This window comes from Capricornis sumatraensis, chromosome 5, assembly GCF_032405125.1.
Source record: "Capricornis sumatraensis isolate serow.1 chromosome 5, serow.2, whole genome shotgun sequence".
Classification (NCBI taxonomy): domain Eukaryota; kingdom Metazoa; phylum Chordata; class Mammalia; order Artiodactyla; family Bovidae; genus Capricornis; species Capricornis sumatraensis.
Window position 1 is genome coordinate 33850047 of NC_091073.1, and position 12789 is coordinate 33862835.

A 12789-nucleotide genomic window follows, 5' to 3' on the forward strand; every position below is an offset into this window, starting at 1 on the left:
AATCACTGAAAATTCTCATCTCCTTTTAAAAACTAATAGTGTATACTAGCATAATAAAAGCCCTTCGGTGTCCTATATTAAAGGAACATGCTTAATCTTCTTTATGTTTTGAAGCCAAGCTATTATATTCCTACCTGCAAAGAAATATTCAGCAATATTGAGCTTTTCTCTGATTTTATAAAATACAGATTTTTCTCTAATAAAGTTTTATTGGCAAAAAAATAATGTATTCCCTTCTCACATCAACCACACACTTTTACATGAGTAATATTTTGGATCTTTGAAGGACACATAGCAAAACAATTTGCATTTCTTCTTTACCCATACAGTGACTACAACTTAGACTGTATGCCTCCCCATGGGTATATCCATGTGCTGTCTTTGACAGAGAACATCACTGAGTTTGAAAAAGCAGTTCACAGACAGAAGATCTCTGGAAATATAGACACACCTGAAGGAGGTTTTGATGCTATGCTTCAGGCAGCTGTCTGTGAGGTAAGAAGTTTCATATTATTGAGTGTTTGCCTCAGATATAAAATTCCCCAAGAATTTATGATTTCTCTTTGGTTTATGGAGTGGAACATTACAGAAAAGAATACATTCTTCTCCTATCACTTACTTGTCACCAATGATACTCATTTTGGTATGTGTTCAGGACAGAGGGACTAAATTAGGAGAAGTTTATAAACAGGGAAAGATACAAGGGAAAGAAAACCTTATGTTCTTGGAAAATCATTTCCAAAAGGGCTGCTCTTTCCACTCACTGCTCTGCAAGGAAGAGCCAGGAATAGCTTGTTGTCCTACTCACATCACATTAGGCAGTCTGAGCTTTGTAAACCTGGCCTGTGCTTCCTCTGTGGGAACACCAGAAGTCTCTTGCCAGGAACTAGTGTGGTTTAATGGCTGTGGAAGAGGATATACAAATAAAAGTTAATGGTATTTGTGAAACAGCGTTGAATTTATGCACATAATTCTAGCCTGACTTAATGTTTGTTAACTTATATTTAATGTTTACTTCAGATACAGACCACAGTAAAATCTATGTTATTGTACAAGATCTAATTACATGTTTATCTTAAGAGTCATATTGGATGGCGAAAAGAAGCTAAAAGATTGCTGCTGGTGATGACAGATCAGACATCTCATCTTGCTCTCGATAGCAAATTGGCAGGCATAGTGGTGCCAAATGACGGAAACTGCCATCTGAAAAACAATGTCTACGTCAGATCAACGAGCATGGTAATGTAACAATAGCCTATTAGTAATTATGACTCTTTGGGTTAGTATAAGTTTAAATTGGCAAATTCAGCTGTCCCTGTACCAAGAAATTACCTAAAGGGTCATGATGCAGAGTCAGGACAAGTCATGAGAGACAAGTTACAGAACAATGCAATCTATAAATTTTGATCAATAAAATGTAAGGCTGAAATACATGGATAACATCTAGTAGCTGACTCCCTAATGTCCTACAAAGCAATGTATAATTTATGAAAATAAAAGTGATAAAAAAGCTTACTTTTTTATGCAACTGAAGAACCTTCAAAGGAAAAGAGCATATACATATATGTTTGCCCGACTACTTATAGCTAGTTCTACAGGGTTAGTATTGAAAAACATATTTGAGATGAAGAAAAGTGTATTTGACCTGAGGAATCCTCAGAGAAAAACAAAATGTAAGTAGAGACTAGGGGAAAAAAGGAGTAAAACAAGGTTGGCTTTTAATATTTTATACTTCACTCCTTCCTTCTGAAGTTTATCGGTATTTGGGCTTCCCTGGGTGACTCAGATGGTAAATAATCTACCTGCAATGCTGGAGACCTGGGTTTGATCCCTGGGTTGTGAAGATCCCCTGGAGAAAGGAGCTTCCTGAGGGTTAGTTTCACCTCTGAATCATATATTTAAATACAATCTCCTAGACCCATATTTCCCAGCATTAGCTATTCTACATGTAGAAAATCAATTGCATAAAGCATCATTTATTTGTGATGTGATCCCTGTTTATACATGCATGCAAATGTTAGAACAAAAGTTTCCAAACTTTCTTATATTGTGGCACCTAGGTCTCAGTAATCTTTACCCTGGTATACAAGGGCAAAACAAACAGACCGCCTGACAGTTCCATGTATTCAGTAGTTAGGGCCAAATAACATAACTATTTATGTTCTAAAAGCCTAGTAGCCAGTTAAAACAATAATACAGATGAATCATATATATGTATATATATATAATTTGTGTCATTCTTAGTAAATATGTTATAATGGGAGCTTCCCAAGCCTTGGAATCAAACAGGACATAGCCACCCTCATTTTCTGCTACATACTGATTTTCATGCTGCTTAGTTTTGCTAAATATGACATCATGTAAAAGAACAGAGCCAAATGTAATCATAAAGCTGTGAACCACTTCCAGATGGTAGTTCATGGATACCTGACAGATGTCAAGTATTGCTATGCTTCCCTTAAATATTTGAGATATTTTGCAGCACCCTGGTGAGTGTACCACAGGGCTTGAAGACACCTCATGCACAGTTTGGGAAGTGTAATATCAGAAGCATATAAATTATGCTGAAATGTGTGTGGTTCCTACAAGTGAAATTTAAATAGTTTTAGTTAGTTAATCTGAAATGCCCTACCAGACTTTTTGAAAGTCTAAAGGAACAACTGCATTACCACATAAAACAAGATCAACCCTTGGTTGCTTTAGATTCTTGAAAGCAACCTTAACATTTAAAGATTTTTTTAAAGTAGCTAGAATTTGAATTTTAATATCTAGGATTTGGAGTTATTCCCTTAGTGTCTTTCTCATTGTTGATTCTCTCTTACTCAGTCACATTTCACTTCATTGGATTCATCCATTTTAGTCATTTCTTATCTTTCCTTCTGTTCAATCTCTTTTAATCTGAGATAGAGTTCTAGTTCATTTACTGGGAGTTGAGAGAAGACAAGAGGAACCATTCTATTGTGAGAAAAATAGAAGCTTTTTTTAAGGAAAAATAATAATTACATTATTCTCAAACTGCATTGCAATTATCCTTTTAAAGTTTTGCCAAGTCACTGAAGTCAGCTCTCCACATTGTACTTTAGATAGTGCTGCTGCTCATCTAGGAAGGATTCCTTAAGGCAAAGAAATGTTCTCATACTTTTAGACACATTCCATGCCATATAACCTTACAGAAACAAAGTATAATTCTGGTGGAATTTTACACAGTGTTTGGACTCATATATCAGGAATTTGGACAAACTATCATGAAAGGTATTTGTCTTATTGAACACTTTTACCTATTTAAAAGAATGAACATATCACTGATACCTTCCACATGTCACTGATAGGTACTGAATAAACCAATATTGCTACTACCTTAGAAGAGTATTTTACCTCATTTATCCCAGGCGTGTGTTTTAAGGAGTCCTTTCTTAACAAGTCTTATTCCCTTCATCTCCAGGGACACTGCCCTAAAACAAAAGAAATTCAAGCATTTTGATTGATCCCTTGATAGTGCATTTATACACACAAGATGTACTACTGCTCTGAAACCTCCTCTATCCAAAGCTACCCTGAGCCTAACTCTAAGCATATTTATCCGCTCATATTAAAACGACTTCTATTCTCTCCTGTTCAGCCATTACAGAGGAATTTGAAAGGATAAAGTTTAGACAAGCAATAAAATATTTTGCCTCTTAGTTTTATCTCCAGCAGCCAATACCAGTAATGTTGAAAAGTATCTGGGCCTCTTGGTCCAAGACTCTGGTTCTTTCATTTAGAAAAGGTAATAATTGATAAAAGACATTTCATATGTTTAATTTACATCGTCCAGAGTTCTACTGCTTATTCACATAGCTATTTCATGAGGATCAATGTGAATTTCAGAATAGTAACATCTACCATGTTTTGAGGTTTTATTAACTGAAATCACTGTTGCTACATACAGTATCAGTATACTGCACACAGTACAGTGCATACTATATGAAATTTATCTTTATAACAACTCAGTAAGGTAGTCATAATTATCTTTCTTTTATAAATAGAAAAACTGAGGGTATAAGAAATTAAGAAACTTGACTGAGGACACACAGCTAAAAAGTTAATCAGTAGCAGAATCAGGGTTCAATCCAGTTCAATCTTTTAATAAATATGTATTCTTAACTACTTTGCCATACTGTCTCAAGGGATACCTAGAAGAAATAGAGTGGTGAAGTTCTTGGTGTAAATTTTGCTCTACTTTCTAGTTGCAATCTTACTTATAGAATAAATAAAATAAAGTATATAATTTTTCTTATATATATTACATGATGAGATAAATTTTTAAATAATTTATATTTAAACATTGTTATATTTTATATATGACCATTGGCAAATAATGTTATAGTATTAACTAAATTACATTTTCCACTGCTTTTTCTCCAAGTGCCAGAATGAAAAACTTGAGTAGTAATATAGTTTTATAATTTACCAGTTATAATTTATAACAGTTTAAAATTTAAAAATTAATTCTAAAATGGTAGCTGCTGCTGCTGCTAAGTCACCTCAGTCATATCCGACTCTGTGCGACCCCAGACGGCAGCCCACGAGGCTCCCCGGTCCCTGGGATTCTCCAGGCAAGAACACTGGAGTGGGTTGCCATTTATTAATGGTGTAGAAGACAAGTTGTTGATACTGAGGCTTTAGAATTTCATCCTGTTTCCCTACCCAGCTCCTCCAGGGTGATTCCCAACCTCATTCAGAGCCCTCTTCACAACCAGTCACCCCCACCCTCAACCACGAGTAACGCCAGAGTCTCCAATAACAATGAAACGGGCCCAGGGAGCAAGTATTTGGAAGAGGCAAACAGGTCACACAATGAACCATTATTAATGAGATTTTTAAATATTGCTGTGACTCTCAGTCCTCATGGAGAGATGCAAATAGGCAAGATCCTACCACACTGCTAATTGCATTTAGTAGCTTAGATTTGGTGTTTCTTTCTCTGAACCTTTTTTTCTTTTTGTGCCTCACCATTTTAAGGTCAGTGATTCTTCACTCCTCCTCTCATTTAACTCCCCAGAAGTCCTTTAATTTATATAGTCTCATAGAAATTACTAATATGTCATAAGAATAATAAAGTTAATTTTAACATAGCTAAACTAAAGCATATAATCAAAACTTTCACCCTATTTCCTGATTCATACTTTTTCTCTGCTTAACACTGTATAAAAAACTTTCAAAATTAAACAGATAAGATTAGAGTGTTAGCACCTCTGGGTTTTATGAACATGCACCATCAGCAAAGTAAAGGGAATTTCACCCAGGCAAAAAGCACCTAGAAAGTTTTAAGTTTATATGCAATTTTTTTTTAATATTGTTATGACTTTTAGTTTAAGGTAGGAGAAAACTTTCAGCAAGAGAAAAACAGAGTGACATACAGGGAACACCCATAAGGCTATCAGCTGATTTTACAGAAAGTTTTGCAAGGGAGGGACATGACACACTTAAAAGTGCTGAAAGGGAAAAAACCCTACAACCTAGGATAGATACTCTGTACAGCAAGTTATCATTCAGAATTCAAAGATATATAAAGAGCACCTCAGACAAGCAAAAACTAAGACAGTTAATCAATATTATCCAAACTTAAATGTTAAATGAAAAAGAAAAGGCTGTAACTAAGAAATAAATTATAGGAAGGGGGAAACACCACTGGTAAAGGCAGATATATGGTAACATGGTAGTTCAACTACATAAATAAGCTAGTAAAAAGGTTACAAGACAAAATTATAGAATCAACTAAAACTATAATAAATAGTTAAGGGACAGGCATGAAAATGTAAAACATGATATCAAAAACAGAAAAGGTGGAAAGGGGATAGTAAAAAAATTAGCTCTCTACAATATGTTTAAACTTAAATGACTATCAGCTTAAGACAAGCAGACATAGTTATACATCAGCATACATGAACTCCATGGTAACCACAAATCAAAAACCTATAATAGGTATACAAAAGCTAAAATGAAAAGATATGAACTAAAGTCTACCACCAAACTAAAAAGAGATGAACACAAGCATACTATCTAAAGCAAATCATCAAACTACAAAGGAACAGACTGAAATAAGACAAAACAGAGAAACAACCAGAAAAAAGTAACAAAATGGCAATAAGCACATAGTTCAGTTCACTTCACTTCAATTGCTCAGTCCTGTCCAACTCTTTGTGACCCCATGAATTGCAGCTCGCCAGGCCTCCCTGTCCATCACCAACTCCCAGAGTTCACTCAGACTTACGTCCATCGAGTCAGTGATGCCATCCAGCCAGCTCATCCTGGGTCATCCCCTTCTCCTCCTGCCCCCAATCCCTCCCAGCATCGGAGTCTTTTCCAATGAGTCAACGCTTCGCATGAGGTGGCCAAAGTACTGGAGTTTCAGCTTTAGCATCATTTCTTCCAAAGAAATCCCAGGGCTGATCTCCTTCAGAATGGACTGGTTGGATCTCCTTGCAGTCCAAGGGACTCTCAAGAGTCTTCTCCAACACCACACTTCAAAAGCATCAATTCTTCGGTGCTCAGCCTTCACAGTCCAACTCTCACATCCACACATGAGCACTGGAAAACCATAGCCTTGACTAGACGGACCTTAGTCTGCAAAGTAATGGCTCTGCTTTTGAATATGCTGTCTAGGTTGGTCATAACTTTTCTTCCAAGGGGTAAGCGTCTTTTAATTTCATGGCTGCAGTCACCATCTGCACTGATTTTGTAACCAAAAAATAAAGTCTTGACACTGTTTCCAGTGTTTCCCCATCTATTTCCCATGAAGTGATGGGACTGGATGCCATGATCTTCGTTTTCTGAATGTTGAGCTTTAAGCCAACTTTTTCACTCTCCTCTTTCACTTTCATTGAGAGGCTCTTTAGTTCCTCTTCACTTTCTGCCATAAGGGTGGTGTCATCTGCATATCTGAGGTGATTGATATTTCTCCCGGCAATCTTGATTCCAGCTTGTGTTTCTTCCAGTCCAGTGTTTCTCATGATGTACTCTGCATATAAGTTAAATAAGCAGGGTGACAATATACAGCCTTGATGTACTCCTTTTCCTATTTGAAACCAGTCTGTTGTTCCATGTCCAGTTCTAACTGTTACTTCCTGACCTGCATACAGATTTCTCAAGAGGCAGGTCAGGTGCTCTGGTATTCCCATCTCTCTCAGAATTTTCCACAGTTTATTGTGATCCACACAGTCAAAGGCTTTGGCATAGTCGATAAAGCAGAAATAGATGTTTTTCTGGAACTCTCTTGCTTTTTCCATGATCCAGCAGATGTTGGCAATTTGATCTCTGGTTCCTCTGCCTTTTCTAAAACCAGCTTGAACATCTGGAAGTTCATGGTTCACATATTGTTGAAGCCTGGCTTGGAGAATTTTGAGCATTACTTTACTAGCATGTGAGATGAGTGCAATTGTGCAGTAGTTTGAGCATTCTTTGGCATTGCCTTTCTTTGACATTGGAATGAAAACTGACCTTTTCCAGTCCTGTGGCCACTGCTGAGTTTTCCAAATTTGCTGGCATATCGAGTGCAGCACTTTCACAGCATCATCTTTCAGGATTGAAATAGCTCCACTGGAATGCCATCACCTCCACTAGCTTCGTTCATAGTGATGCTTTCTAAGGCCCACTTGACTTCACATTCCAGGATGTCTGGCTCTAGATGACTGATCACACCATCGTGATTATCCAGGTCATAAAGATCTTTTTTGTACAGTTCTTCTGTGTATTCTTGCCACCTCTTCTTAATATCTTCTGCTTCTGTTAGGTCCATACCATTTCTGTCCTTGATCGAGCCCATCTTTGCATGAAATGTTCCCTTGGTATCTCTCATTTTCTTGAAGAGGTCTCTAGTCTTTCCCATTGTGTTGTTTTCCTCTATTTCTTTGCATTGATCGCTGAAGAAGGCTTTCTCATCTCTTCTTGCTATTCTTTGGAACTCTGCATTCAGATGCTTATATCTTTCCTTTTCTCCTTTGCTTTTTGCTTCTCGTCTTTTCACAGCTATTTGTAAGGCCTCCCCAGACAGCCATTTTGCTTTTTTGCATTTCTTTTCCATGGGGATGTTCTTGATCCCTGTCTCCTGTACGATGTCACGAACCTCCATCCATAGTTCATCAGGCCCTCTATCTATCAGATCTAGGCCCTTAAATCTATGTCTCACTTCCACTGTATAATCAGAAGGGATTTGATTTAGGTCATACCTGAATGGTCTAGCGATTTTCCCTACTTTCTTCAATTTAAGTCTGAATTTGGTAATAAGGAGTTCATGATCTGAGCCACAGTCAGCTCCCATCCTACCAATAATCATTTTTAATATCAGTGGGTGAAATGCTCCAATCAAAGGGCATAAGGTGGCTCAATGGATTAAAAATAAAAAACCATCTATATGCTGCTATAAGACACTCACTTGAGAGCTACAGATACACAGACTGGAAGTAAGGGGTTGAAAAAAGATACTCTATACAAATGGAAACAGAGGAAAGCTGAGGCAGCAGACCTGCATCAGACAAAGTAGACTTTAAAAGAAAGTCTGTAACATAAGACAAATAAGGGCATTAAATATTATATAATGATAAAGGGATCCATACAAGAGGAGATTACACTTATTAACATATATATGCCCAGTATAGGAATACACACACACAGAGAAATAAAGAAAGAAACGGACGGTAATACAATAATAGTAGGACACTTTAACATCCCAATGACATCACTGAGGAGATCATCCAGACAGAAAATCAATAAGAGAACAGTGGCCTTAAATGAACCATTATACCAGTTGCACTTAATAGATAAATACAGGACATTCCATCCAAAAATAGCAGAATGCACAATCTTCTCACGTATACATGAAACATTCTCCAGAGACCACATGCCAATTGTCTTGACAAATTTAAGATAGAAATTATATCAAGCATCTTTTCTGACCACAATGGCATGAACCTAGAAATCACCTATAGACAGAAAAGTGGGAAAAGAACAAAGACATGGAGACTAAACAATATGCTAGTAAGAAATCAGTGGTCAAAGAAGAAATTGATGAGGAAATCAGAAAATAAATTGAGACAAATAAAAATGGAAACACAATACTCTAAAATCTATGGGATATACCAAAAGCAGTTCTAAGAGGGAGGTTTATAGTACAGGCCTATATCAAGAAATTAGGAAAAATTTAAAGAAACAGCCTAACTTACCATCTAAAGGAAAACAAACACAAAGTCCCAAGGCAGCAAAAGGAAGGGTTTAATAAAGATTAAAGCAGAAATAAATAAACTGAAGTTTATTTAATTTCTTAAACTACAATAGAAAAGATCAACAAAACCAAAAGCTGTTTTTTTAAAAGATAAAATTAATAAGCTGTTGACCAAGATAATTAAGAAAAAAAGAGTACCCAAATACACAAAATAAGACATGAAAGAGAAGTTCTGCTGTAATCACAGAAATACAAATGATCATAAGAGAATATAAAGAACTATTAATACCAACAAATTGGACAAACTGGAAGAATAAGGTAATTTCCTACAAACATACAATATTCCAAGACTGAATTAGGAAGAAATAGATAATTTGAACAGATCACTAACTAGTATTGATACTGAATCAATAATCAAAACCTCCCAAACAAAAGTCCAGGACCAAAGAGCTTCAGGAGAATGCCACCAAACATACAAAGAAGAGTTAATATCTGTCTTTCTTAAACTATTTCCAAGAACTGAAAAGAAAATATGACTTCCTGAGCAACTTTCAGTTTCATTTTTTTCACTTTCAAACACTTCCAAACTGATTCTATGGGGCCACTTTTACCCTGAAACCAAAATCAGACAAAAACAATACCAAAAAAAAAAAAAAGGTCAATATCTCTGTTCAACATAAATGATTATATCACTATATGCAGATAACATGATACTATATATAGAAAACCATAAAGTCTCCATCAAAAAACTATTAAAACTAATGAATTAATTCAGTAAAATTTCAGGATACAAGATTAATATACAAAATCTGTTATTTTTCTATACACTAACAATATATTAGTATATATTTTCTCAGGGATAGAAAGCAAGAAAACAACTTCATTTAAATTTGCATCAAAAGGAATAAAAATACCTAGGAATAAACGTAATCAAGAAGGTGAAAGACCTATGCTCCGAAAACTATAAAACATGATGAAGCAAACTGAAAATGATAAAAAGAAATGGAAAGATATCAACCATGCTCTTGAGCTGGAAGAATTAGTATTGTTAAAATGGCCATACTACCCAAAGCCATCTACCCAAAGATGTAATGCAAATTCTCATTACCAATGGCATTTTTCACATAACTAAAACAAATTATTCTAAAATTTATATACAATCACAGAAGACCCCAACTTGCCAAAGAAATATTGAGAGAAAAAAACAAAGCTGGAAGTATCATTCTCTCTGACTTCACACTATGCTACAAAGCTATAGCAATCAAAACAGTACGTACTGACACAAAAACAGACATATAGATCAGATACATAGACAGTCCAAAAATAAACCCATGCACATACTGTCAATTAATCTATGACAAATGAGGCAAGAATATACAGTGCAGAAAAGACAGACTCTTCAACAAATGGTGCTGGGAAAACTGACAGCTACATTCAAAAGAATAAAACTAGAACATTCTTTTTTTCACATCATATTCAAAAATAAACTCAAATGAATTAAAGACCTAAATGTAAGACCAGAAACCACAAAACTCTTAGGAGGAAACATAGGCAGTATGGTCTTTGACAAAGATTTTAGTACTATTTTTCAGACCTGTCTCCTCAGGCAAGGGAAACAAAAGCAATATAAACAAATGGAACCTAATCAAACTGAAAAGCTTTTACACAGCAAAAGAAACCATCAACAAAATGAAAATGCATCCTATTAAATGTGAGATGTTTGCAAATGATATGTCTAATAAGGGGTGAATATCCAAAATATATTAACAGTTAATACAACTCAATATCGAAAAACAAACACATGTATTTTAAAAATGGGCAAAAGACCTCAATAGGCATTCTTCCAAAGAAGAAATACAGATGGCCAACATCTGAAAAGATGTTCAACATCACTAATCATTAGGGAAGTGCAAATTAAAATCACAGTGAGATATCATCTCATACCTGTCAGAATGGCTATCATCAAAAAGACCACAAATAACAAATATAGAAGAGTAATGTAAAGAAAAGGGAATCATAGTGCATTGTTGGTGGGAATTTAAACTGGTACAGCCACTATGGAAACAGTACTGAGATTACTCAAAAAATTAAAAATAGGACTAAGATATGATCCAACAATTCCACTCCTAGGCATATATATCTGAAGAAAATGAAAATCAAAAAGACCTATGTACCTCAATGTTCATAGGAGCACTGTGTACAAAAGTCAAGATGGGAAAGCCAGCTGTCCATCAAGAGATAAATGAAGTTTGTGGTATATATATATATATATATATATAGCAATGGAGTGTTACTCAACTCTTGAATGAACTATTGCCATCTGCAATAACATGGATGGATCTAGAGGGTGTTTTGTTGAGTAAAATGAGTCAGATAGAGAAAGACAAATACTGAACATATTCACATATATGTTGAATCTGAAAAAAGTACAAATGAATGACTATAACAAATCAGAAACAGACTCACAGATACAAACTGGTAATTACTAACAGGGAGAGGGATGAGGGAGGGGCAAGATAAGATAAAAGGATTAAGAGGTAAGATTATTAGGTATAAAATAAGATACAAAGATGTAACATACAACACAGGGAATATAGCTAATATTTTGTAGGCTAGGCTATTATAGCTAATTGCTTATAATCTATAGAAACAGTGAATCACTATGTTATACACCTGAAACTAATATAATATTGTAAAGCAACTACACTTCAATTAAAATAATATGTACATGTGTATGTGTATAGATATATATATTACAGATTTTAAAATTAATGAAATGCCAAATTTTAGCTTGCTACTCTACGATCTGTTTAGAACTGTAAATGCCATGTGAACAATAAGGACTTCAATAATAACTTTAGAGTAGACCTAATTTGAATGCTTCTCATGCTTGCAGAAAACTAGCCAGGAAATTATTTCTGCGAACAGTATTTAGGTGTTTGTTTTTTGTTTTTCCTAAGAAGTGAAAGCAAAGTTGCACATAGAATCACCTGGGCTAGGCTCAGAGTAGACTCACACTGCTTCTAATGCCCCTAAAAATGAGAGAAAAAAAAAGATTTTCCAAAGTAACTCAACAAAAACAAAAACTGATGAAAATATTTATGAAATAGAATGTTCTAAATAAATTATGTTTGGTTAAATCATGTTTAAGCAGAAAATTTTTTATTACCATTCTCATTAAACAGCTTACAAAAAATGATTAGTCCATGCCCCTCATTCACTAACTAAGGATATCAAGAATGCAACAGACACCATGTTGACAGGAGCCACAAATTCAAACACTTCAGGAGCCAGGTGAAAATGGTAAATACATGAGGCAAGTCAAAGCATATCCAACAGCCCAGCATCTAGCCTTTAGTAATGGTCTCCAAATGTCTTTTACTGAAAGCTGTCTTTTATTAAGCAGCTATGGTATTTGCTCCTTTACACTTAGGGAGCACCATCCAATATCCCAGTGAAGTATAGATATTGCTATTACCTCCATTTTATAAGTGAGAAGATGGAAACACTAAAAGAATCAGGAACGTGTCTGTGGTCACACAGCCCAACACAGCAGTGTCTAGGTAAATGACAAGCAATGTGACATCAGG

At 35.4% G+C, this 12789-nt stretch overlaps 1 protein-coding gene across 1 annotated transcript in view; it reads left to right on the forward strand.

Moving 5' to 3' along the window:
• The window catches only part of ITGB8 (integrin subunit beta 8), an 88827-nt gene that overhangs the window by 54525 nt on the left and 21513 nt on the right, over window positions 1–12789 (forward strand). The window contains exons 5-6 of the mRNA XM_068973267.1: window positions 330–495; window positions 1081–1239. Of these exons, the coding sequence (XP_068829368.1) occupies window positions 330–495; window positions 1081–1239 (325 nt within the window). The remainder of the gene's footprint in view (window positions 1–329; window positions 496–1080; window positions 1240–12789) is intronic.